The 24,843-nt window shown below is 41.0% G+C and overlaps 1 protein-coding gene across 1 annotated transcript; it reads left to right on the plus strand.

Moving 5' to 3' along the window:
* Positions 1–842: 842 nt before the first annotated feature.
* klf5l (Kruppel like factor 5 like) lies at positions 843–24,496 on the plus strand (the record flags this gene model as incomplete). Its single annotated transcript, XM_079247572.1, has 4 exons — positions 843–1,010; positions 14,504–15,440; positions 17,113–17,172; positions 24,318–24,496. 4 exons carry the CDS (start codon positions 843–845, stop codon positions 24,494–24,496), a joined length of 1,344 nt encoding a protein of 447 aa, XP_079103698.1.
* Positions 24,497–24,843: the final 347 nt, after the last annotated feature.

Genomic DNA, 24,843 nt, shown 5'->3' on the forward strand with positions numbered 1-24,843 from the left:
CATCTATCTATCTATCCATCCATCCATCCACAGAATATATGCTTTGGCAGCCAGTGTGAAGTTCAAATAAAAGATATAAATTGTAACACATCCTTCTGTACATGTTTTTATTCTTCCTTCATGTGTGTTTTCCTTAATGTGACTGAACTGAAATAAAGCTATGATTTTATTCACCACTGTTTATACACAGCATTAACAAAGTTAAATCATCAGCAGTGGACTGGTAGATTCCAGCTACAGGACTGGTTTATGATGAGCCCCCCCCCCCCCCCCCCCCCCCCCCCCGCTTTTATTCTCCTTTTTAAAAAGTCTTTGGCAGAACCTCTTTATGCTCCGCATTTGCTGCTTTGACAACATCGTGCTCCAGATGGATGAAACATCTAGCAGCTCTTTGTCAGCAGTTGCCGTGGTAACTCCAGGTATGGGATTTCTATTGTTGATAGGTTTTTATTGTGGCTCCAAACTCTGAGTAAAGACACTCAGAGAGGAAACAACTCAAAGCAGAAGATCTGGAACCGGAAACTCTTAAGTTATCACAAGTTGTTGAACCTTTTCCATGAAACGGGCCAGATGTTTGTCTTTACCTGGACTCTTTCAGGTCAGGTGAGACCCGCCTTCTTCCATCGCCGCAGTTGATTGGACGGCGTGGCTCCTTGCTCTCTGATTGGCTATGCCAAACGTCTCCTACAGGTAGCAGGTCCATACTTGAGCTCAGGTAAAACCTACCTGAGAGCTAGAATTAGAAGAAAGGCTGTGGATTACGTGGACGCCTTCAGTAAACTGTAGGCCTGTAAACATTTAAACCAAGTTCTTCACGAGACAAAGTTCCGCGTGCAGTTTTGATGGCAGCGCGTGTCGGCTTGGCCATGAATCCGCCGCACATCTCAGAGGAAAGGGCGGTTTTCACGCAGCTCAAACCGGTCAGGATGTCGGGAGCGGACGGGGCTGAGGACTCGTCTGTGTTTGAGGACGTCAAACCCGCGGTAAGAGCGCGCGCGACCGCGCCGCAGGTGACGCGCAGGTCCGCTCTGATGTGGCGCATTTCTGCGCCTTTCAGCAACAATAACAGGACTGAGAGCAGCTTTCAGCTTGTTTAGGGAGAAAAGGGCTGCAGACGTGATTCTGTCTGCGTGGAAAGGCTCACCTGAGATGTAGTCCTAAACTAAACACCTGCCAGGTGGGGAAAGGATCTGGTGTTACTGGGGGCAGAAAAACCAGTTAGATGAGTAAAACTTCATTTGTGGATCTTGAAAGGAATATTGGTTCAATTAAAAAAAAAAAAAGAGATGTTGCTTTATTAATATTTTTCTGAATGATTATGAATATACATTACAGGCATTGCAATGGTTGTATTTATCTTAAACAAAAATCCCAGCCGACATAGTTTTATCTGAAATGATCATATAAAAAACATCGCATCTTACATTTTGATGTTTTCCTGAAGACAATCATGGTTTTTACCAACATTGGGATTTCTAGGCGAAGCTTGGTCAGACTGAGAACACGTTTTCTGCCCAACCTGGAGTGTGTCCTCAACATGTGGTCACACAGCGTGAACAGGTAGAATTTTAGACTAATCTGCACGTTTCCACCTCCTGGATCCGCCATCCTCTGTAGGCGCTACAACGTCTGCAGTACGGCCAACGTTTCAGGAAGTGACTCGTGGCTTGTTTCTGCAGAGGATCTTTTCTAATCGGTTCAGAAAGTCTATCACAGACGGATTACCGCCATTTTTAATTCTAACTTAAACATGAACAACTTCATCAGCAGAGACACGACAGCTTCATTAAAGTTACACGACTGTACAAAAGGCCTGCGTGATCGCAACACGGCGCTGTAACCCAACAGCGCCGTGTTGCGTTATGGTGCTGAGTTTGATCCCCTGCCAGGTATTTGGTAAACAGGAGGCAGAACCAGACACCTCATGCTGAAACTGGTACCGTGCGAGCAGCAATGCAGAACCCACAGTGGTCTGACACCTTTACACATGATTGATCTTGATGGTTTGCTGCGTTGACTTGCTTTCAACAGCTTGGACAGAAAGCATTTTTAACCTCTTCATCACAACGCTTAGCAGCCGCCTCCTGTCTGAAACGACTCTCAAAGCAAGCGGATTATATATTCCCAACTAGCAGAGTTTTGTTCGAGCTGGAATAAATCTTTTCACATCCAAACAGAAAAACTAAGACATGATGTGTGATTGAGGCTGCTAGCTCGCAGAGTTTCTGTCCCACAGAGACGAGACGGACGTCTTTATAACCAGCAGATTCTCTGCTTTCGTACGATGCCTTGTTTGTGTGGAGACATGACCAGAAGCTCTGAAGAGGACCGTGCTGTTCTCATGTTTTCTGTTGGGGTTTGAACTGTCTTTGCTCTGGATGCTGATGCTTGGTAGAGTCTTTTAGCTGACTTGCTCCCTGGCTTTTTGTTTTACTGCTTACTGGGGTGTAGATCTTCCTCATCCTCTTGGAAGCGATAAACTGAGCAATTTTTGTACAACTTGAATATGTCATATCAAAGTTCATAGCTGCAGTATCCGCGTGTGTTCTTTTTCTTATTTTTGTAGATGATGATGATGTCATGTTAACATAAAACTCTCACTTCATCATCGTCTCCTTTCTTAAACAATCCACTGAATGCATTTCGTATACAAACTAGAAAAAAGGTGAACAATCTGTCGTTACTGTTGGTCCTTATATGACTGTGGAAACACTGCATTTCTGTAGGTTAATGTGGGATCCAATAAACAGGATCATCAGACCACTGGAACGCTTCTTTACCTTGTAATCATTAACTTGAGCATCATAAGACAAAATGCCCACATTAGATGAAGCTTCCAGTTAAACTGCGATAACACTGGCCTCTACAAGCTGCTTGGAGTCCATATTGAGCTGAAGGATCTAAAATCCGGCCCTGTTTTTGCTTGTTTTTCATGGCTCAAACATGCACTGCTTGGTTTTATGCAAAACATGATGTCAAGTAGAAAGAAGGCAGGTTAAGTGAAATAGTAAGCCCTCAGGCAAATTTTTCTCTGCAGCTTAAGGTTTACCTCATGTGCTCTTTATTCTCCATGAAGTTTCTGCAACACAGATCACAGGCAGGTCTGAGTGAAAGAAACAAAGCCCACCCTTCACCTCTCTTTTCTTTTAGCCTTAAATCCATTTTCAGAGTCTTAAAGTTGAACTGAAATTTCAGGTAAAATTAAAACCCTTCCTTTTGCCTTTTTTCTCCTGAGAGCGGTCTTGTAATTGTGTTGGGGTTTTAAAGAGTGCTTAACTCAGCGGTGTCGTGACAGCCATAAGTTGTCTGACCTGTCGGAGCGGGGCCCGCATATACCTAATCTGCCCAAAGGCGAGACAGCAGATGATAAAGGCCGACCTCATGAGAAAGTCACGGCAGCAGTTAGTGTCTCACGGGACTGGTCCAACAGCATCACATGGAGCTATTTTAGTTGGTCAGGTTGCCCTTGTTCTGTCTCATAAACATTTACTTGCTGATGAGTAACTTTGCCTCACAGAAAGCGAATTGGAGATGTTAAAGCTGACATTGTCACAAGAAGATGTTTATTTTCAGTCTTATGCTTGTAAGACTTATAACAGTAATAATGTAGTAGCCTGGTTGTGTTCACCAGTTATGTGCTAACATCTGTGTTTGGAAGCCAATTCTAAAAATGGACTGAAAGCATCAACATTTCCCAAAATGAAAGCTAATAGATGCTATTGCTTCTGGAGTTAGCTGATATTCTTCACTGGTTTCCAGCAGCAAGTGGGATGAGAGTATCACGAATTGGTCTCATCCCCTCATGGTTTCATTGTTCTTACAGGAAATCATGTTGTAATATTAGTAACAGTGAGCATACCTGCAATGAAAAAGCAATAAACAGTTCTGTTCTGCTTGACCACTGCAGGGACATTTACTCACAAACCAGCGGAGATAAAAAAAAAAGACCACAAAACTGCAGCTGATGTTCAGAAAATCAGTTGGATGATTAAAGTGTAGCGAGGTGTAGTTATTAACCGTAACTCTCCAACAATCTACAAAAAGAGAATGGATTAATGTCTCTCACTGAGATGCAAAAGACAAACCGTCCTCGGTTGTCCCTGACGACGATATAACGTGTCTTGTTTTATCTGTATTTTAAGCCCCGTCTGTCTACAGTCGACTTCATCCTGACAGATTTTTTCTTATTTAGTCTTGTAAACTCTACTCTGAATCTTCCACTTTCAGCCTTCTAATGCTTTTCAGTAGAGATGGAACACCGTTAAATGCAACAACACACACTCAGTTCAGACCGTCCAATCCCAGCTCCTTTTACTGGCCTTCTCCTCTGTGACGACGCTCATCTTCCTCTTCAGCCGGGCTCTGCTGGCCACGTGGATGACTAGATTACCCTGCTTCTTAATCTCTAAAAGACCTTTTCCTCTTCAGAAGGAAAGAATGAGGCAAGATTTGGGTTTCAAACATACTTATTGTTGAAAAATGGCTACAAGGTGGGGACCAGGATTATCTGCGGACCACAAACAGGTTTTTTTTCTGCTGAGGTAACTTGTTTTTGGGCGCAGGTCAAGCATCGCCCTGCAGTCAGTCATGTCCTCTGCTGTGGTTTTATATGACAGTAGACACACACCGGCATTGTGTGATTGTTGGCCTCCAGCTTTGGGGTGCAACACTGCTCTGTTGTATGTTAACGTGGCTACAAGGAAGTCCAGTCATTTTAAGGTTACTGTCTGTACTGGCCAGTAATTCCCAACACCTCCGCTTCGTTTGCAGATAACGATCCAAAGATGGCTGGATTTGTGACTGACTCCACCTAAACACACATAATCTGTAAGATCTGTTTTAACTTGACTTGATTTGTTCATAAAAGTCTAAAATCCGACACTTTACAATAATGTAATGCTTAGGTGATGAGTAGTAAAAGCAGTCACATGTGACGAGCTGGAGCAGAGAAAACACGTGCGTTTTCCAGAACAAATCGTGTGTCATTACATTTGAAAAGAACCAGTCTTTACATGCTTCAGCATTGTGTCAACCAAGAGCCGAAAATGGTCAAAGCATTGTGGAAGCTTCTCTTTGTCGACCTTCTCACGCAAACTGGTTTTTTTGTCTTCATCTGGAGCAAATCTGTTCATGTTGCTTCGCCGCTTAATGGCCCAACTGGTAACTGATATGGAGGCTATTCCCAGATTCTTTTATGACTGAATCACTGGTGGCGTTCCTGTAAGACTGAAGACCGACGACGGGGCAAGTTACAGAGTAACTCGATGATGACTGGATGGAGAACATGTCGCCAGTTATACCTAATGATTACTGACGATCAATACTTTGATTTGCCTTAAACATTTAGTTTCCACAACCCAGGAGTGTGTGTTGCAGCTGACGCATTGGCAGAGCCAACAGAAAGCTGACCAACCTCCCTCTCCGAGCGCTTTGTTGCCTGCGTGCAGCTGCGGTTTGAGATGGTTGTGGTTTGACTAATGATTTGACTTCCAGGACAACACATGCAGTTGATTTGCATCAGCGCAAGTGTGTGCTGACTACGAGTCTCAGCTTGTCAGAACCAGCAGCGATCAGTGAGAGGAAGTGTGTGTGAAGCAACACATGGTTTGCTCAGCCATCTGCTGCATGAAAAGATCTTAACATCCAGACGTTTGACATCTCTGACATGGTTTCATTATTCCTTTGACAGGTTCAGGTATCAGATGTTGCTAACATGTCAGCTCTCAGTGCATCACAGCTTTACAGATGTCTTGTTATTTACATTCACAACAACCTGTTAAATTCTGTTTCAGTCGCAGACTTTCAGTGATGGTTAAACAGCTTTTTAATCCATAAAATCTGATGCATTCATATCTTTCTTTGGCGCAACTGAGCTGGCAAACCAGCCGGGAAGCCAGCGATGTTTCATCATTTGACTCATCCCGTGCTGTTTGTTTGCTCTGTTTGTGTCCTCTGTACCATCATGCCTGGCCGTGTTCCTCCACCAGACAACACATGCTGCCCGCAGACAGACATTTTCCTCTGTTTCCTCATGTCTTTGGTGAGCGAACTCATCCACCGCAGCAGCTAAATCTCTCTAATGACTGCCACTGTTTACTTTTTGCTTGTCTGGGAAAACAGCTGAAGCTGCTCAGAGCAGAGACAAAAGGTGAAATCATTGTGTGGTTAAAATCGTCCCCATCTCTCAACATGTCATTACATTTTCTTTTGCTTGTTTTGTTTTGCAGCCTCCTCCCACATTAACCGGCTCTGCCGGCTAAAACGGAGAATGACCTTTTCTCTGTTATGCAGTAAACTGTAGAACTAAGACAGATGACATCTAAGAGATATGCAGAATGAGTTATTGTTTCATTTATATACGAAATCAGTAAATAGTTATAAACTTCTGAGTTCTGACAAAAAACGTGTAAATATCTTGTTTTAACATAAAAAGGAGCCAGACTTTATGTGAGCTGTATGTTTATCATTTAAAGCAGCAGCAGGAATAATATATACAATAATATACATCACCTAAGACAGACCGGTTCTGTATAACTTTCAGATTTTACACATTTTACAAATTTAAACATTTTTGCTAAATTAAAGATATTATTCATGTTATTATTTTTTTGGATGCATATTTCTAAGTTTCAGTAATTATTTTGTGTCCCAGAGACACATCAACCAAAACATACTGTTAAGACCACAGCTCCACACATTCTTATACATGAAATTAAATAAGATACTTTGCTAAACCCTGAAGGAAAATACAAAATCCATGGTCCTGAAAGTTGTATTCCTGTTTAGTGAGTCATTCAGTTGTCATGTCAACGCCTCATCATTATTTCAGGAACAAAAACAATCTAAATCCAGATTTACTGTGTTTTTATCCTCACTGCTTCCACTGGAATCAGTTTCAGTGGCGGCCAGGAGCTGCTGATCGACGCATTGATTAGCTGACCAGGAGCTCCTTTTGGAAAAGGCATCTGTAAACATAATGCCAAGGAGGAAAGACATCATCCAGCACTTTAATCAGGTCATTTCCAAACCATCTGGAGTCCATCATTGTACTGAGAAAGACTGAGATTGGAAATGATTATTTCAACTTAAAGGGAAATAGTACTGGGCGATATGACGATATGTATCGTTTGGATGATAGAAAATGTGTATCGTTTAATATGAGGCTCCATCGATAAGCTGCTTTACTGCAGTATTTTACGTCAAGATGCTCTTCACTGCATGCACGCTGCAATATATAAACAATTAATTCACTAAATAATTCAGATAATTCACTAAGAGATGAGCAGCCAACCCAAACTGATGAGCTTGTTCCTAAAAGAGGGAAATTTCTGTCTGGATGCAGTTTGCATATAAAAAGAGCGACATGGAACGACAACAGACTAGCTCACAGTCCCAACAACGGACTCCGACACAACTAAGTCCTTTCATCACCTGCGCAGGAATCAGGATAAAGAATACAGAATAAAGAATGGAGTCAACCAGCAAAAGCAGCATCAAGTGGAGGCGAAAGCTCAGAATAAACTCCAGACACAAACACTGCAGCAGGTATTTACCTGTGGAACGTCATACGGCCAAAGTTCCCCCAGATGGAAGGAGATCACTGCTGCTGTTGCCTAGCAACATCTGACGCATAACTGATGACTGACACAACATTACACACATATATATATATATATATATATATATATATATATATATAGTTATTTATCTTGTTATGGGGATATAAAATGAGCTGAATAGGGAAATTTTGGTCATATCACCCAGCCCTGAAGGGAAATATACAAAAGTAAAAGGAGTGGGAAGAAACCTAAATTAATGTAATCCTTTCGCAGTTACAACAGTTCATGATCATTATATTTACCATAGTTACTTTCATTATTAATAATAACCACTATGTATTACATAATCCGGTAATGAAACAATAGGTAATAATAATTACAGTAACGATACTCAGTATATACATCAATTTTTACCATAAGAACAGTTTATGAAGAATATAAATTCTTCACAAGTGAAAATATTTGAGACAGCTGCCAAACATCCCTGGAGTGGCTGGCCAAAGAAGTTCAGCCCAAAGTCAGACTGGAAAATACCAAAAGCTCCCTCATCTTAAAGCTAGAGAGGATCTCCGCTTCCTGAAGCCAAACTGGGACCTGGTTCCACAGAGTGTGTCTGATAACTGAAGGAACCACAAGTAAGCCTTCAGTTTGGGTGTTGGAACGCTCTCAGACTGAAGGCTTGGTTGGAAAGGCTGCCAGAGTGGCGTAAGCTTGCATGACTGCATCTGAACAGACCGCATAACTTCTGGACCAGTGTCCTCTGGATGGACCAAACCAGAGTGGAGATGTCTGGTCAGAATATCAGTAAAAACACCTCACAGCATGGTGGTGGAGGGATGATGATCTGGTAAACCTGCAGGTCTCAAACCTTGAGTGAGTGTACTTCAGTTTTCATAAGATGGTACATAAAGTTTTATCCTCCTACTATGTGTCCCAAACTTTCAGCGACTGTAAATTGTCTTCAGATCCTGCAGTCGTTGGATTTCAGCCATGTTGAAGTCCTTGTTTCTCCTCCACAGGGTTATCTGTGGTCCATTGGTCCACAGCACCGTTGGCCAGATTTATAATCAGACAAACTTTAGTTTCACTTATGTAGTGAACAGTTTATGATTTGTATCTGTTGAATGTTTTCAGTTTGCTACACCTGCCTGGAGAAGTTACAGAGTACAAAGATTGTCTTTATAAATCACTTTCCAGGCAAGCAAAACAAGCTTTCCTATCTCTGCGTCCATCGATGGCCATAAAACCTCAACATAGTCTCAAAGGTTTTGTTTTTGTTCGTTTGACCTCAACATATTTTCCGTTCTAACCCATCCGTTTTCTTCTTATTCTGGCTGTTTCTTTCTTGCTTTTTCTCATTTTTATGGAGATCTGAAGGTGAATGGCCTCTGTTCTTCTGCATTCCTAAAGGTCATAAAGGAAAACTGGTTTGCAGAAGTAGTCACCTGTTTGCGGTTAGCAGAAAAGGAGGGCTGGGGGTCTAATAAAGATTGTAGATCTCGTAGCTCGGAGGCTTTTAGTTCAGGGTCAAAAGTCTGCTTTGATCAGTTTTCAGTGTTTTAGTCCTCTGTTAGGAGACTGTGTCATTCTCCATGAGGCTGGTTCGTGTTGAACAGAGATCATAGGTCCTGACTTGTGGTATGACTGTCAGCAGAGAGCAGGCTGTAGGGTTTGTGGAGGATTTCCATACCGGCAGAACAGACTGGGAGCTAATGGCTGCAACAGCTATTAGGTGAAAAAAATCATTACAAATGTATTAACAAGTATTTGGTTTGTAAATTGCACTAATGTAAAGTATGTGCTCCACAAGGCACCTGAAGCTGCAGCCTACAGAAGTCTTTTAAAGATGGACGTGAAAATGGTCGGAAGTGTGGAAACTCCCACTCTGTGCCATAAACCTCAATGCAGCAGATAAGAAACTGTGGTTATCAGGCAGAAGGATTCATGGCTAAAGAGACGTACATGTTCTTCAATCATTAATCAAGTCAGTCTTTGGTCAAAGATATTCTCCACATTTTATCACATAGAAACCGTAGAGAGAAATCTCAATCTGTGGTTCATCAGCTCTTCTTTAACGTATAAAACGGTCCACTTTAAATGTCAGCTTTATTTGTCATCATGTAAAACAGATTTCCTTTTAAGTACTGTTTTTTATAATTGAAGTGTCCTCAGACGTTTCTTGGTTGGAGAAGTTAAAGTTAAACACATCAGGCTTAATTAGCAGAGCTTGACATTTAGTTGTGTGTGTTGCAACAGGGACACACACAGCATTTGCAGGACTGCAGCTGTGGAGGACCAGAGCAGGCCGCCCTTGCAATAAAATAAATAAAATTAATCCACTATCAAATTTTTATCATTTTTATTGTTTTTATTAATCTTTTTACTTGTCTTCTTGGGCATTAAAGCAGCAGAATGATGACTGACTGCTGTGTTGTTTTTTCCTAATTGAAATGAAGAAAAATGACGAGCAAAAAAAAAAAAAAGTTTTTTACATCTGTTTAGTTTTTAATCTGCAAAAATCAGCAATTTCGGAGAATTGTGAGAATCGCAATTTAAATCAAATCGACACCCGAAAAAATCAGAATCGAATCGAATCGGGACAAAAGCATATCGTCACAGCCCTCTTAGGTAGTATACAAATGTTTTCCTGGCATTTATATTTCATTCACGATAATGATAAAGGCACTTCCTGTCAAACCTTCCTCCAATCAGAGAGCTTACGCTGACAAAAATGGCCAATCAGAAGCAGCCAAAGATCAACAAGTGATCAGAAAGTTTTATCCATGTCTAAAAAGAAGAAAAATAATGGTTCTGCATGAAGATGGTTGTGATACTCCTAAAAAAAAACAGCTGACCTAAAGTTGTTTTTGTGAGGATACTGAGTAAATATTCGTCCATCCATCCATTTTCTTAACTGCTTGGTCCAGTTAAGGGTCACGGTAAAGCTGGAGACTATCCCAGCAACCCAGTGGGCAGTGGGTCGGTAAATATGTAAATAGTTTCTGTTGCGTGTTTGTTTTAGACATGAGAGAATGATTTGCAGATGAGGAAAGTCTTGGTTGATCTGTGTGTTATGTCTACAAAGTTCTGTTAGTAATAAATCCTGTTTTCTTCTTCTGGTTGGTCCTAATGCTGCTAAATGTCATCATGCATTCAATTTACATCATTATTGACTGGGATTAAAAGAGTAGAACTTCTCAGTTCTCTAAAAAAAAATTAAGAACAGCATATCATCGTTTGTAGTTTTAAGAGTTAATGGTCATTCTTTGACACATTCAAACCTTCTGTACAGGAAATCTTTTTTGCACATTTTTACATAAAAAGAGACTGAAGGTAGAAAAGTCAGTGGTGATAAACATGCAGCTGATTCAGAGAGCAAAGGGTGGCAGAGGAGCCAGTAGAGGACTTGAACAAAGACACCCGAGTACTCCTGCTGCCATCAACCCCGATGATGGACATGTATCCCAACCAAGCTCATGGACTATATAAAATAGATACACTTTGCTCAGTAAAAAAAAAGTTGATTTTTACTTAACAAGAGTTGGGAATATTGTATCCAATATATATATATATATATTGGATATATATATCCAATATATATATATATATATATATATATATATATATATATATATATATATATATATATATATATATATATATATATATATATATATATATATATATATAATGTGTGTATATATATATATATATATATATAAATGTGCAAAAAAGATTTCCTGTACAGTGTATATATATATATGTATATATATATATACATATATATATATATATGTATATATATGTATATACATATATATATATGTATATACATATATATATATGAACTTTTTTTTCACTTTGCTCAGTAAAAAAAAAGTTGATTTTTACTTAACAAGAGTTGGGAATATTGTATCCAATATATATATATATATATTGGATATATATATCCAATATATATATATATATATATATATATATATATATATATATATATATATATATATATATATATATATATATAATGTGTGTATATATATATATATATATATATAAATGTGCAAAAAAGATTTCCTGTACAGTGTATATATATATATGTATATATATATATATATATATATATATATATATATATATATATATATATATATATATATATATATATATATATATATATATACGTATATATATATATATATATATATATATATATATACGTATATATATATATATATATATTTATATATATATATATACGTATATATATATATATATATATATATATATATATATATACGTATATATATATATATATATATATATATATATGTATATATATATGTGTGTGTGTGTGTGTGTGTATATATATATATGTATGAGAGAGAGAGCGAGAGACATTTAGTTTTATATATATATATATATATATATATATATATATATATATATATATATATACGTATATATATATATATATATATATATATATATATATATATATATATATATATATATATATATATACGTATATATACGTATATATATATATATATATATATATATATATATATATATATACGTATATATATATATATATATATATATATATATATATATATATATGTATATATGTATATATATATGTGTGTGTGTGTGTGTGTGTATATATATATATATATGTATGAGAGAGAGAGCGAGAGACATTTAGTTTTATATATATATATATATATATATATATATATATATAAAATCATTCATTCATTTCCAAACCATTTAATTCAGGGTTGCGGGGAGACTGGAGCCTATCCCAGCAGTCTTAGGGCGAAAGGCAGGGACACCCTGAACAGCTTGCCAACCATCGCAGGGCTAAATAAAGACCATTCTGCTTTATTTGTCTGAGAAAAAGTCATGTAACTAAAGATGTTCAGCTCCTCCAGAGTCCACTTATACCAGTCTTTTCTGAGGAAAATCCAAATAAAATACATAAACCAGTATCAAAGAAATAAACAGGCATTTGTGCAGTGAGGTATAAGTTTCCACAGAGCAATCGCACTTCCAGGTTTTTGTACCATAATTTAGTTACTACCAGGTGTGTGTGTGTGTGTGTGTGTGTGTGTGTGTGTGTATGTGTGTGTGTGTGTGTGTGTGTGTGTTGGCGCTGCAGAATAACTGCAGTGAAACAGAAGCTCTCTGCTCCTTTGTGCTGATTGTTCAGCTGCTGGAAGTGACCTCCAACACATCAGCACCTCATTACACTCATTTCTCCCAACGCGCTTCGCCCTGAGCTGCAGGTCATGATCTCCTTTTGGAGGTGAAGTCCATGAAGCCCGCCGTTGTCCCACAGAGGATTTAAAACCAGTTCTGAACCAGTTCTCCACCTGTGTGCTCAGTTTCTGGCAGATATGAAAGAAACCAAAGTCAGAAAATCTGAGCTGAAAAGTTTCACTTGGTAAAATCCAGGCTCCGTTTCAGAGACTCCACTGATTCATTTTCACTTTCCAGATTAAAAGTGTACAGAAGCATGTGAAGGATGATCTGATAAGCTGCTCTCATTCATGCTTCAGTATCAGTTTCAGAATTAAAAACATTCTTCTGTCACTCATGTTCTCTTTTTGGGGCTCTTCCTCATTTCTGTCGGCTGCTCTTGTTTTTCTGTGCTGATCTCCGTTCTTTCTTTTCTCCTGTTCGCTCCTTTGTGTGTCTGTTGACATTGTTAGCATCTGATTTGTGCAGCAGGTCTATTTTTACCCAACAGTGTTTAGGTTTCACTGAGTCTTTCTCATGTCTTCAGCCTTTGTTTTGGTTTGTCTGACTTTTTTTAAATCTTTTTCTCTCTCATGCATCAACCCACTGGCCACACCCATGAAGGGATCTTACTACCCGCCTGTGTATGTCATTGTCCTCGTGTATTAGTGTGTTTAAATGCTTTGTTTTGCATGAACAGCATGCATATGCGCTGTACGTGAGCTTTTTGCATATATGCACATATGTTTTACATGTGTGTGGTCTTTGCTGCACAGATGCATGCATCCCTCTGCAGGAATGACTGTCTGCTTCACAGACTGAATGGTGCACACAGCAGTTAATTACGGATGAAGATCAGATAATGTGTCCCACTAAAACACAGGAAAATCCCTGGTGTTTTTTTTTCCTCTGCGTGTCCTGTCCTGCTAGTCGAAAATGTTTGTCTTCAGCAGACTCTGCTGCTGCTGCTGAATCCCACCTGTTGAAGAGCTGACATATCTCCGTCTGTTTTAAGCTACTGAGAGGAATGAAAGTTAAAGAGCTAAATACATATATTTGATGTCAATTACTTGTTTTTGTACGAAAATTGGCATAAAGGAAATAAAAAAAAAAGCCTTGCAGATGCAGCTCTCCCAGCATGCACTGCTTTATGTCCCTGTGATTTTATTGCCTTGATCTGTTTGTCTTGCATGAAACTGAATATAAAGCCGGTGATTTCTTTTACCTGTGGCTGTTATGTAGAAACACCATTTCTACAGTTTTTTGGGGTTTTTTTTAGCATTAGTGCCAAACACCTGTTTCAGTTTGTGAAAAACAGGATTAATGTTGCATAAACATAATTATTGACAAAAGAAGGAAGGAGAACTAGTTGATATAAACATCTCCAACATGCAGCAGGTTGTCCATGCACATGGACACAACAGTTAAACGCAGGTGAAATCACTCCTCAGCTGCCAAACTGTTTGTCAGGACAGCAAGGTCCACAGGAAGGAAGGGGGTGGGGGTCCTGGAACCAGTGTCTCATCCTGTTTGTCCTTCCTCACTGTTTTAATTTTGTTTTATTATGTCCAATGTCTGTTTCTTCTCCTCTACTGTTGTTCTTTAAAGGAAGCTGAAGCCGCTCTCTCCTGTGGTGAGAACTGCATCCCGACAGATATTTAGTTTTCTTTTAACATTTTCTCTCATTTTTGTTTTCATTTCAGACTCGACTAGAGTTGGACAAATACCTCCCTCAGGTGACCAGTCCTCTCTTCAGTCCTTCCGCCGACACCGGTGACAAGAAGTACCGACGAGATAGCGCCTCTGTGGTGGACGAGTACTTCTCAGAGGACAAACCTGCAACTCCTTACAGTGTCAACATCAACTTCATCCTGCCCAGCACCACCCACCTCCGCACAGGCCTCTATCGGCCCAATAACAAGACCCTCACAGCACAGCAGATCAAGACAGAACCAGGGCTGGACGTGCCCTGCTCCATCCCCACCACCACCCAGGCCCTACCAGACTTTACCTCCGTCTTCAGCGTGCCACCTGTAGTCAACAATGTTTTCATAAAACCCGACTTGAGTTCAGGAGTGGCGAGTGTTGCTGTGGAGTCTCAGCAGCAGCCAAGTTTGGACACAGAGCTTCACATCGGACCCCCACCTCCCCAACCGCAGGTTTACCACATGCCCATCACCAGCTGCGCTGACCTTACCATGACCCTGTCGCACGGCGGCCCGGCGGCACAGAGCTCCAGCGGCGGCAGGACCATGCTGAACCTCAGCAGCGTTGCGTTGCCGACAACCAACAGCAACTACATGATGGCAGAGCACCCCCTCCAGCAGCAGCAGCAGCAGCATCATGGCTACTACCAGGCCTCTCCAAATAACACTTGCCAGCACACAGCACCCCACAGCCTGCCGCCCTCACCCCCAAACTCCCAGCCAGGAAGCCCAGACGGCCAGGCAGAACTGCTCAGCTTAGCAGCACAGCCTCCACCTCCGTACCAGCAGCGTTTGGGTGGGATGAAGGTGACGGGGTTGTCTCCTCATGCCCTGCTGATGACTCACGGCCAGGGAGTCCTGACAGGCCCCAAATACAACAGGCGGAACAACCCAGAGTTGGAGAAGAGGAGGATCCACTTCTGCGACTTCCCAGGTGAGCAGTCTCACGAGTCCACTGGGGTTAGCATCTGCTTAGTTAGCCTCTGCACACCTAGCATCTGCACAGTTAGTATCTGCACACCTAGCATCTTCACACCTAGCATCTGCACAGTTAGCATCTGCTTAGTTAGCATCTGCACAGTTAGCATCTGCACAGTTAGCCTCTGCACACAACATCTGCACAGTTAGCATCTGCTTAGTTAGCATCTGCACAGTTAGCCTCTGCACACTTAGCCTCTGCACAGTTAGCATCTGCTTAGTTAGCATCTGCACAGTTAGCCTCTGCAGACTTAACATCTGCACAGTTAGCATCTGCTTAGTTAGCATCTGCACAGTTAGCCTCTGCACACTTAGCCTCTGCACAGTTAGCATCTGCTTAGTTAGCATCTGCTTAGTTAGCATCTGTACAGTTAGCCCCTGCACACTTAGCATCTGCACAGTTTGCCTCTGCTTAGTTAGCATCTGCTTAGTTAGCATCTGCACAGTTAGCCTCTGCTTAGTTAGCCTCTGCACAGTTAGCATCTGCGCACTTAGCATCTTCACGCTTAGCATCTGTACAGTTAGCATCTGTACATTTAGCTTTACAAACTGTTTTACAAATGAACTTTTTCAGACTCTTTCAGAAGGTTATCAGATATATGAACACGTGACGAGCACCTGTTCCCCGCTAGATAAACCAGTTTGAGCAAAAACCACTCCAACAAGTTCTTTCAATGCGCCGTCGTAGTCACTGTTGTGTAAATAAACGTGCATCTCTGGACAAAAGCTCAAATCCAAGCCTGTCAGCAAAGGATCTCCTGTCTGTAAAATCCAAAAAGACTGAAAATGAAAACATTATAAACTGCTTTAAATCACACACGTCATTTCCACGTCTCTGGAAGAACAATAAGTACTCGCAGTTTCTTCATGGTAACTGCAGTAAATGTGAGACTTCTGAAATGTAAAAACTTCAATCAAGCTGCTTTTTACCTGGAAATCTGATATTGTTCAAGTTAAAACCAGTTTTACATCTTCAGTTTATCAAATATCCTTTCAGGCCAGGTTGTTTATTTTCTGTCTGATTTTTCTTCTTTCACCCTTAAAACTCAGTTTCTCATTTCTTTGTTGCTAAGAGACCTCTATGTAGACATGAAAGTTATGATGAAGCCACCAGCAGGCAAAAAGTTCTACGACTTCCTGAATGAAATAAAGATATGACTGAAATGAAGCCTAGAAGATAGTTTTGATGCATGATGATGAACACCAGCTGAACCGGAGCTGGTTTCAGGGAGATTGTAGGTAAAACAGACAACTCTAAATGAAGAAAACGTGTAAACAGTGTGTGTTGTGTGTTTGTTTCAGACGTGAGAGAATGGTGTGCAGATGAGATCTGTTATTTGATCTGTTATTTCTACAAACTTCTGTTTTCTTCTGGTTCTTCTTCTGGTTGCTTTTTATGCTTTTATATCTATTCATACATTAATTTTCTATCATTTAAGCCTTATAATCTGACAGCTGAGGTAAAACATCATGTCTGTGTGCTGACTGGGATTAAAAAGCTGCAGTTTCTACATGCAGTTTTTTAACTTAAAGAAAAGCAACAGAAGCTGAATTGTACGAGTTAAAGCCCAGATGTCATGTTTCAGACGTGTTCTGCACATTTCAACATTTCTCTGATTTCCTTACAGGTTGCGTCAAAGTTTACACAAAGAGCTCTCATCTGAAGGCACACCAGCGGACACACACAGGTACGATAACGCTTCTTTCTGAGCCGCGCTGTCAGTAAACAGGAGATGTTATGACTGGAGGGTGTTAGTGAGATTTTAGCGCTGATGCATGAAATACCAGCGATGTAACAGCAGAAGAAGCTGAAACTAAATGAGCTTGAACTAAATCAGTGAACATAAACATGTTCTGATTCAGCTGCTCTTTATGCTGAAAAGATTTCCTGCCTTAGTGATGGTTGTCTGCATGATGACAAATCAACCTCAGGATTCAGCGTCCAGAGAATCACTGCCTGTGTTTTCCTGCAGTAATGAAGCATCTGTGTGCGTTGAATCCCTCTCCCTGTACAGATTTTCTCAGCCTTACAGAGCTGCAAACACCCATCACTGTCACACTTTTGATCCATTTTTCTCTTGACTTCAGTTGATTTAAGCCTATTTTTTGACAAATTGCGTGTTTGTCACACAGCCAGTTTGGATACACCCAGTAACGATAACACAAATGAAGGACAACACATTAAAGGGAAGAATAACAGAGGGAACTTAAGTTTGCTTTAGTTTTTGTGTTTTCTCCAACATGTTTATGCATGTTCATACCTGTCCTAAGAACTTACCCAGAGAGACAGAACAAAGAAGGGAGGGAGGAGGGTAAGAAGCAGAAAGAGGACAAAACGAGGGAAGGCACGCTATCAAACGAAGGCCAAACCAGTTCCTCCTGCTTTTCAGATCCTTTTCAGAGATGGCGGAAAGTAGGGGGGATTCGCAGAATGGGGTGAAGCTGGTTTCTGTGTTTCCTCGCTGTAAGATGAAACCTGCGATTCCCAGCAGCCTGGACCTGTAGTTTGGAGATTTACTCATTCGATAAATGCCGCGGAGCTCCTACAGTTCACATAAAACAAACAAAATAATATGAGAGACCACATGAATAACGAGACAAATAACATCTATGTGGTCATAAACGGATAAATGGAGGTTTATGGACGTGAGTGAGGAAGTTGGGCGGTTAAAACAGCAGGATACAGCAGCACAAGACAAACAGACCCAAAAATATGTTGTGAGAAGAGCATACAAGGGAAGACGGGACGAAGAGAAAAATTACACAAATGTATCGTATATTTAACGACTGCGTAAATAAATGACTGGATGCTTGCTGTAAGTTCAGATACTGTCTTCAATAAGACAAAGTAGCTGCAGGACGAGGTTTCAGCATCGTATTTATTGAAATTAGGACAGTTTCTGTTGAACTCTGGAAGATAAACAAGATGATTGTTTTCACTGGCATGATTTAGAGATAGTTAGATCACATGCATGCTGCTAAAAGTACACAACCACAAGAACATTTTGCACCATGAGGAAGCATGCTGCATTCACTTCAGCTTGAAACAAGATTGTTTTACACCTAACATGCCTGTAGCATGTTGCAGCTTGAGCTGAGAGGTCTGGTCAGTAAATGAAGCTACAACAGGCTCAGCTGGACAAACCAGGCTTGCCTAATCTTGCCTTTCATTCAGCTGATGAACCTGAAGAGTAAAAGAAACACTGGGCTCAACTGCAGGAACTCATGAAGCCAAATAAATGAAAAGGATTTCGCGACTTGAATAGCTGATTTCTTCTCCTGTCAATATTTTCCTGATAAATGCAGAACAAATATGATATCCTGGAAGGACACGTCTCTCCCACTGAAACCAGCTTCACCATGACTGGAACAGCTGGTGCTGAGCTGTTGCATCGTCTGAACTGTGGAGTCACTTTTCTCCAGAGGTGTATCATCCAGGATCCAAGCAGTCACTAAACCAGCAGAATGTATTTAACTCAGCTCCACTGCAGCCTCTTTGGTTAACACCAGTTCTAAATGCACACGTTGATCCAACAACATGGCAGGACTTTTATTGTATGGCAGCTGGATTAGACACCTCTGCTTTTCTCCACTGTCAGAAGAACTTAAATTGGTTCTAACACAGGGCTATTCAACTCCATCCATCCATCCATCTGTCCATCCATCCACTCGTCCATCAGTCTGTCTATTTATCCACCTGTCCAACCGTCCCTCCATCTATTTATGCATCCATCCACACATCCATCCATCCATCCATCCATCCATCTATTTATCCATCCATCTATCTATCCATCCATCTATTTATCCATCCATCCATCTATTTATCTATCCATCCATCTATTTATCCATCCATCTATTTATCCATCCATCCATCTATTTATCTATCCATCCATCTATTTATCCATCCATCTATCCATCCATCCATCTATTTATCTATCCATCCATCTATCCATCCATCCATCCATCCATCCATCCATCCATCCATCTATCCATCCATCCATCCATCCATCTATCTATCCATCCATCCATCCATCCATTCATTAAGATTGGACAAGGATCTGGACATGGGTCACTTAGAACCCATTTGGGGCCCCTGAGGGCGGGGCTTGATAGTGAGCACCTGGTGACAGACTCTTCACCATGGAGACTGGCTAAGCAGAGCTGAAACAGGCAATGTCGTCCTCATTCCCAGTGGCTCACCACCAGTGGGAGGTCAGAGGGAGTGCGAGGTGTGTGGTGGTTGAAGACGAGGACCTTGGTGGCCCTCAGCTACAGAAACCGGGGCATCATCTCTCTATCTCTTTTTACTTCACTAAATTCAGATCCCTGCTTTTTTTTTTTCTTAACGCTGTCATGTTCCACGTTGTTTCCAGTAACCATGAGAGAGGGAGAAGATGTTATTGGTCAGAAACATATTGATCCCGTCTTCTCTGATCACCTCTTCAGGCTCAGCTTTGATCAGCTTCAACCCTAAATGATGGATTTGACCACAGGTAGACGTGACACGAAGGAAAGACGTTTTTCTAAGAACGATGTAGAATCTGACATACAGCTCAGTTTTGTTTATTTACACTTAAATCATATCGATCTGTAAATACCAGAGTGGGGTGTGGTGGCAAACTTGACCATGGCTGCTTCGCCACTTCAGCTCCTCAGTCTGACTTTAGTCATTGTTTTAATGAGTGTGTGTAAGTGTGTGTGTGTGTGTGTGTAAAGAGTGCTATCAGGCTGATTAGGGAACCCTCCAGCCCTCTTCACAAACACTAACCGGGCTGATAAAGCTAAGAGGTCCACAAAGAGTTTATGGGCATGGAGGAGAACCTGAAAGTGTTTGCTCTTCGACTCAGTAAAAGCAGGCAGAGATGGTTATAAAATATTATTACACTTCAGATACATATTACAACAGACTGTGTATCGTCATGCGTGGTGTGATCGCGCTGAAGAAGGGAAGCAAAACGGGGTTTTATAAAGAGAAACACCTGATTTAGATGAAATCTTGTGCTTATTTGGAAATGAAAAGCCCACAGAGAGGTAATGTATCTGTAAAGCAGCTGTTTTGAAGGTTGGGAGAGTCGTGAAGCATCTCCTGAGACAATTCATTTGTTTTCTCTGTTTGTTCACATATAAAACACACTACCGGCCTCACAAAGGCTCCGTCTTGTTTCCAGTGATTGATGCACTGTTGCTGTCATTTTCTGAGTGTGTGTTTTGTTGTGATTGTGAGACTGTGTGTTCATCCATTATGGTTTATGAGGTGGTCATAGTACACGAGCCCATTAACGTACGTGTGCTGGAAAGAAAGATAATAATGTAGTTTGACCGTTTCTAATCAGGCACCTGATCAAACAGCTGCTGTCTGCAGCCTTTTTCAGGCGGTTAGGTCTGTTTTTATTGAAAATCGGAGCAGTTCCTGCAGGTTTGCTCGTGTTTGTAACGTTTCACTGCTGCAGTAAATCATGTCCAAAGCTCCCCGTTCCTTTAAAAGCCGAAGACAAAGGAAAGTATGCGTGAATGGATGACGGTTCAGGTTTTCATCTACCCTTTTGGCAGCTTGTCTAGGAATATATTCTAGTCAAGTGTGTTTGCTCTGTGTGCGTATGTGTTGAATTTCAGCCGCCTGTTTGCTAACTTTCAGGGATAATAGTCTGAGAGAGCCGTTTGCGCTTTTGACCTCAACAGCGGAGCTAAAGAGCAAAACCAAACACACCTGTGGACTGAGAGCTTCAGCCTTTTAGAAGGAGCCATTTGTACTCCACCTCCACACACAAAGAGTGGGATTTTGTCCGGATTGGAGGATCAAGCACTACCAAGACTTTACATTATTTTTGTCCTTTTAGATATTAAATAAAAGATTGTTTGTGGTGTTGATCCTTCTTCTGCTTATTGTTCTTCTTGTCACCTCCTTAAACAGCCTTTTGCTCTTTGGACCTCATCACTCTGGTAATGGCTGTCGCTGAGTGATTGATGATCAGTAGGAGAGGCTATCTAATCGGCACTTGCAGGGTCCATCGCAGTAATGAGCACTTAATTGCCCACACCTCAAAAGAAAGCCTCATGCTCTCCCCACATGGCTTTCCTCTCAGAAACAGCCTCGGCAAACATGACCTATTCTTCCTTAACTTGATCTGCGATTATTAAAATACAATAAATGGTGTTTACTGTTTTGCTTAACTCATGAACTCTGCCTTGTGGCAGAGGAAAGTGTGAGGAATGCAGCTTGGCCACACTCGTATTGTTTGGTTATCTCCTCCTTAACCGTGTTTGTACTCGTGCTTTGCATTGATTCTTGCACATTAATTTCCACCTTGGCTATGGAAGATGACATTTTTTCCCTGCTTTGTACATACCAGCCTATTGAAAGGGTTTTTTTCTCCTTGTTGATGATTAGCTCACTATTTGGCAATAACATGTTGCAGCAGAGCGGCGTTTGGGTGGGGTGGGAGAACTAGCTTGTTATTCTTTTCTACCTTGAATTTATTTTACAGATTGTCTGCATTCATCTTTGTATTTTTAAAGCGGCAGGACATGTCTTGTTTCATTTAGTCGACATGACACGTAGCCAACGTTAAGTTTGTGCAGAAATCCTCGAACATGAGAATTATTTATGAAAGATAACAGATGAGGGAACAGTAGGGAGTGAGCAGAGCATCCAGTCTGTTTTTTAGTGATCTAACAGTTTTTATTAAACAGATTTTTATGTCATTTATATTTGAAAGTTAGATGCATGAGAAATAAATGCCTTTCCTTAACTTGTGTTGGTTTGTGTACAAGCAGCTATGCATTAAAATGAAAATGCCTCAAAGGACAACGCATTAAAAAAAAAACAGTCAATATGTGCAAAATTAAAACTCCAAAGTGTCAGTCTGACTAAGAAAACTAGTTAAAACATATTTAGATGCATTGAGTCTAATAAATATAGAATAAATTCTAAATCATGTTGGATACTGATGTGGAACACACGTCTGCAACGACTCCTGACTGGAGCGTCTTTTTTAGTTTTACCTGAGGATGAGGAGGGTTCTGCACTTAAGTTCAGACATTCTTTGTTCTTTGAAGCAATTTTGCAGTAAAAGTGATGCAGGAGACTGATGATGATGTGTAAACTGTGTTGCGAAAGGGAAACTCCTAACCCTGGCAGGACGGTGGCCCTTCAGGACGGGAGTTGCTCTCCCCTGTTTTAAAACCAAAGTCTCTCCAGAGACATCAGTAAAACTTCTGACCGTTTCTCATTAGATTTAATGTGACTGTGTGTCCAAACCTGTGGATGTGATGTGTGTCATCGTATCCAACATAAAGGTCTGCTGCAGCTTCACCTTTCTCCATCCATTTTCACTGCTTCACATCTCCAAGCAAACATCTGCTCTGCTGCAGGTTTAGTGGTGCAGGAGCGAAAACGCTCCGTCCTCCTGAGACACCGTTGTGTCTCCAGAAGGTTCACAGGAAAGAAATGCAGGTTCATACGTTCATAATGTCAGAGTGAGCTTCAGTAAATCTCTGAAGAGGCAAACACCAGAAGACACAGTGATTTGGGGAAACGTGCGAAAAAGAACTTTAGTGTGGCTTTTCTTGGAGGGTAATCACCAACGGTGTGGAGGGAGCTTCAGGTTGATTGACTCGGTTTGCTGCTTGACAACGGTGAGATGGTTCCTCTCTCCAACTTGAGCGTTTGACATCAGAAACTGTTGCCCTGTTGCTTCAGCCTGTGACTTCATGTTGTCAGTCGGCTGTCAGAAATCTGCCTTGATGTGTAACTGGTGATATTTTCCCCTTTGCTCAACATTTTCTTCACACAAGAGCCGATTTTCTGGAGAATAATGTGCAGGAGGAAATTCAGCCGAGTTCATCAGAAATCAGTTTGTTGTGAATGACTAATCATCTGTTGACAGACCTGCTTTCTGGTTGCTGATCATATTTCTAGCTAATTCGATTTGCTCTCAGTTTTTCTTTCAGCCTTCTTTTGAAGTTTAACCAGGCTTTGAACATACAAGCGTAGTCATGCATGTTTTGCATGCACACACAACAAACACACATATCTGTCATATTGTCTTTGACTTTTCCATGAATTAATATTTCAGTTTAAACTGATCAGAACATCCATGTGTGGTTCTGTCCAGCCCTACGTCTCAAACATTTGGTTGTCTTGCTGTGAAAAGCCTCAATGTTGCTCCTCACTAGAATATATTTGGATGAAATTAATTCATTTCAATTCAGCTTTATTTGTAAAGCACCACTTCACAACAGTGTTATCACAGGGCACTTTACAGACACATCATTTCAAGCCAATTCATACATATCCTATAATAGAAACCAACTGATTGCATCGAGTCATGACTTGGATCCAATCCCCCATCCTGAGCTGCACGAGGCGACAGTGGGAAGGAAAAAACTCCCCTTTAACATGAAGAAAACCTCCGGCTGAACCCGGCTCAGGGAGGGCAGCCATCTGCCTCGACTGGTTGGGGTGGAGAGGACAGGAAAGACAGATCAACATGTACAACTGCACTTATTCAGGAAGACCTGCGGAAAAAAGGAGAAATAAGTTAGAGACGGCAATATTGGCATATATTTATACATTAATATATTAGAGTAATGGAGCGAGGTACTTCTCAGTGCATCAGGTAACATCCCCATTGCTACATAAGTAATGGTTGGCTAAATCACCTGCTAAATAATTAAATGTAAATGATTTGTTTTCTGAAAAGTGTTGTTAGGTTTAGGAGAATCCCATGATTGGAGTTGGACTCCACTTTCACAGTTACCATGGTGACAAGTTCCCCAGATAAAACCCCCCGTAGGTTGCTAACACCTCTGCACCTCTTGTGTTCTCTTCCAGGTGAGAAACCGTACCGCTGCACGTGGGAGAACTGCGACTGGCGTTTCGCGCGATCGGACGAGCTCACCAGGCACTACCGGAAACACACCGGGGCCAAACCCTTCAAGTGTGTGGCCTGCAGCCGCTGCTTCTCGCGCTCAGACCACCTAGCCCTGCACATGAAGCGCCACCAGAACTAAAGAGAGATCCTCGGCCTGCATCTGCAAACCCACGCTGACACACACACACGCGTGTCAGTATGCGTTGATGCTACGCCTGATGCTACACCTGATGCTACGCCTGATGCTAAGCCTGATGCTAAGCCTGATGCTACATTTACACATTTTAGCTTTGAAAACGACCGTCTGCCTTGTGGTCCGGTTTTCGGTCATTCTGCTCATTTAAACATGGTTTAACATGCAGTCCTTTGGCTCAGCTAACATTTATTGTGAGAACTGTCTTGTGAGGCCCGACGATGGATTTTTGACTCCTCATTTTTTACTTCATACAACAACAACATGACCGTAGTCTTCTTAACCACAGACCA

This window comes from Telmatherina bonti (genome assembly GCF_933228915.1).
Source record: "Telmatherina bonti genome assembly, chromosome: 10".
Taxonomy (NCBI): Eukaryota; Metazoa; Chordata; class Actinopteri; order Atheriniformes; family Telmatherinidae; genus Telmatherina; species Telmatherina bonti.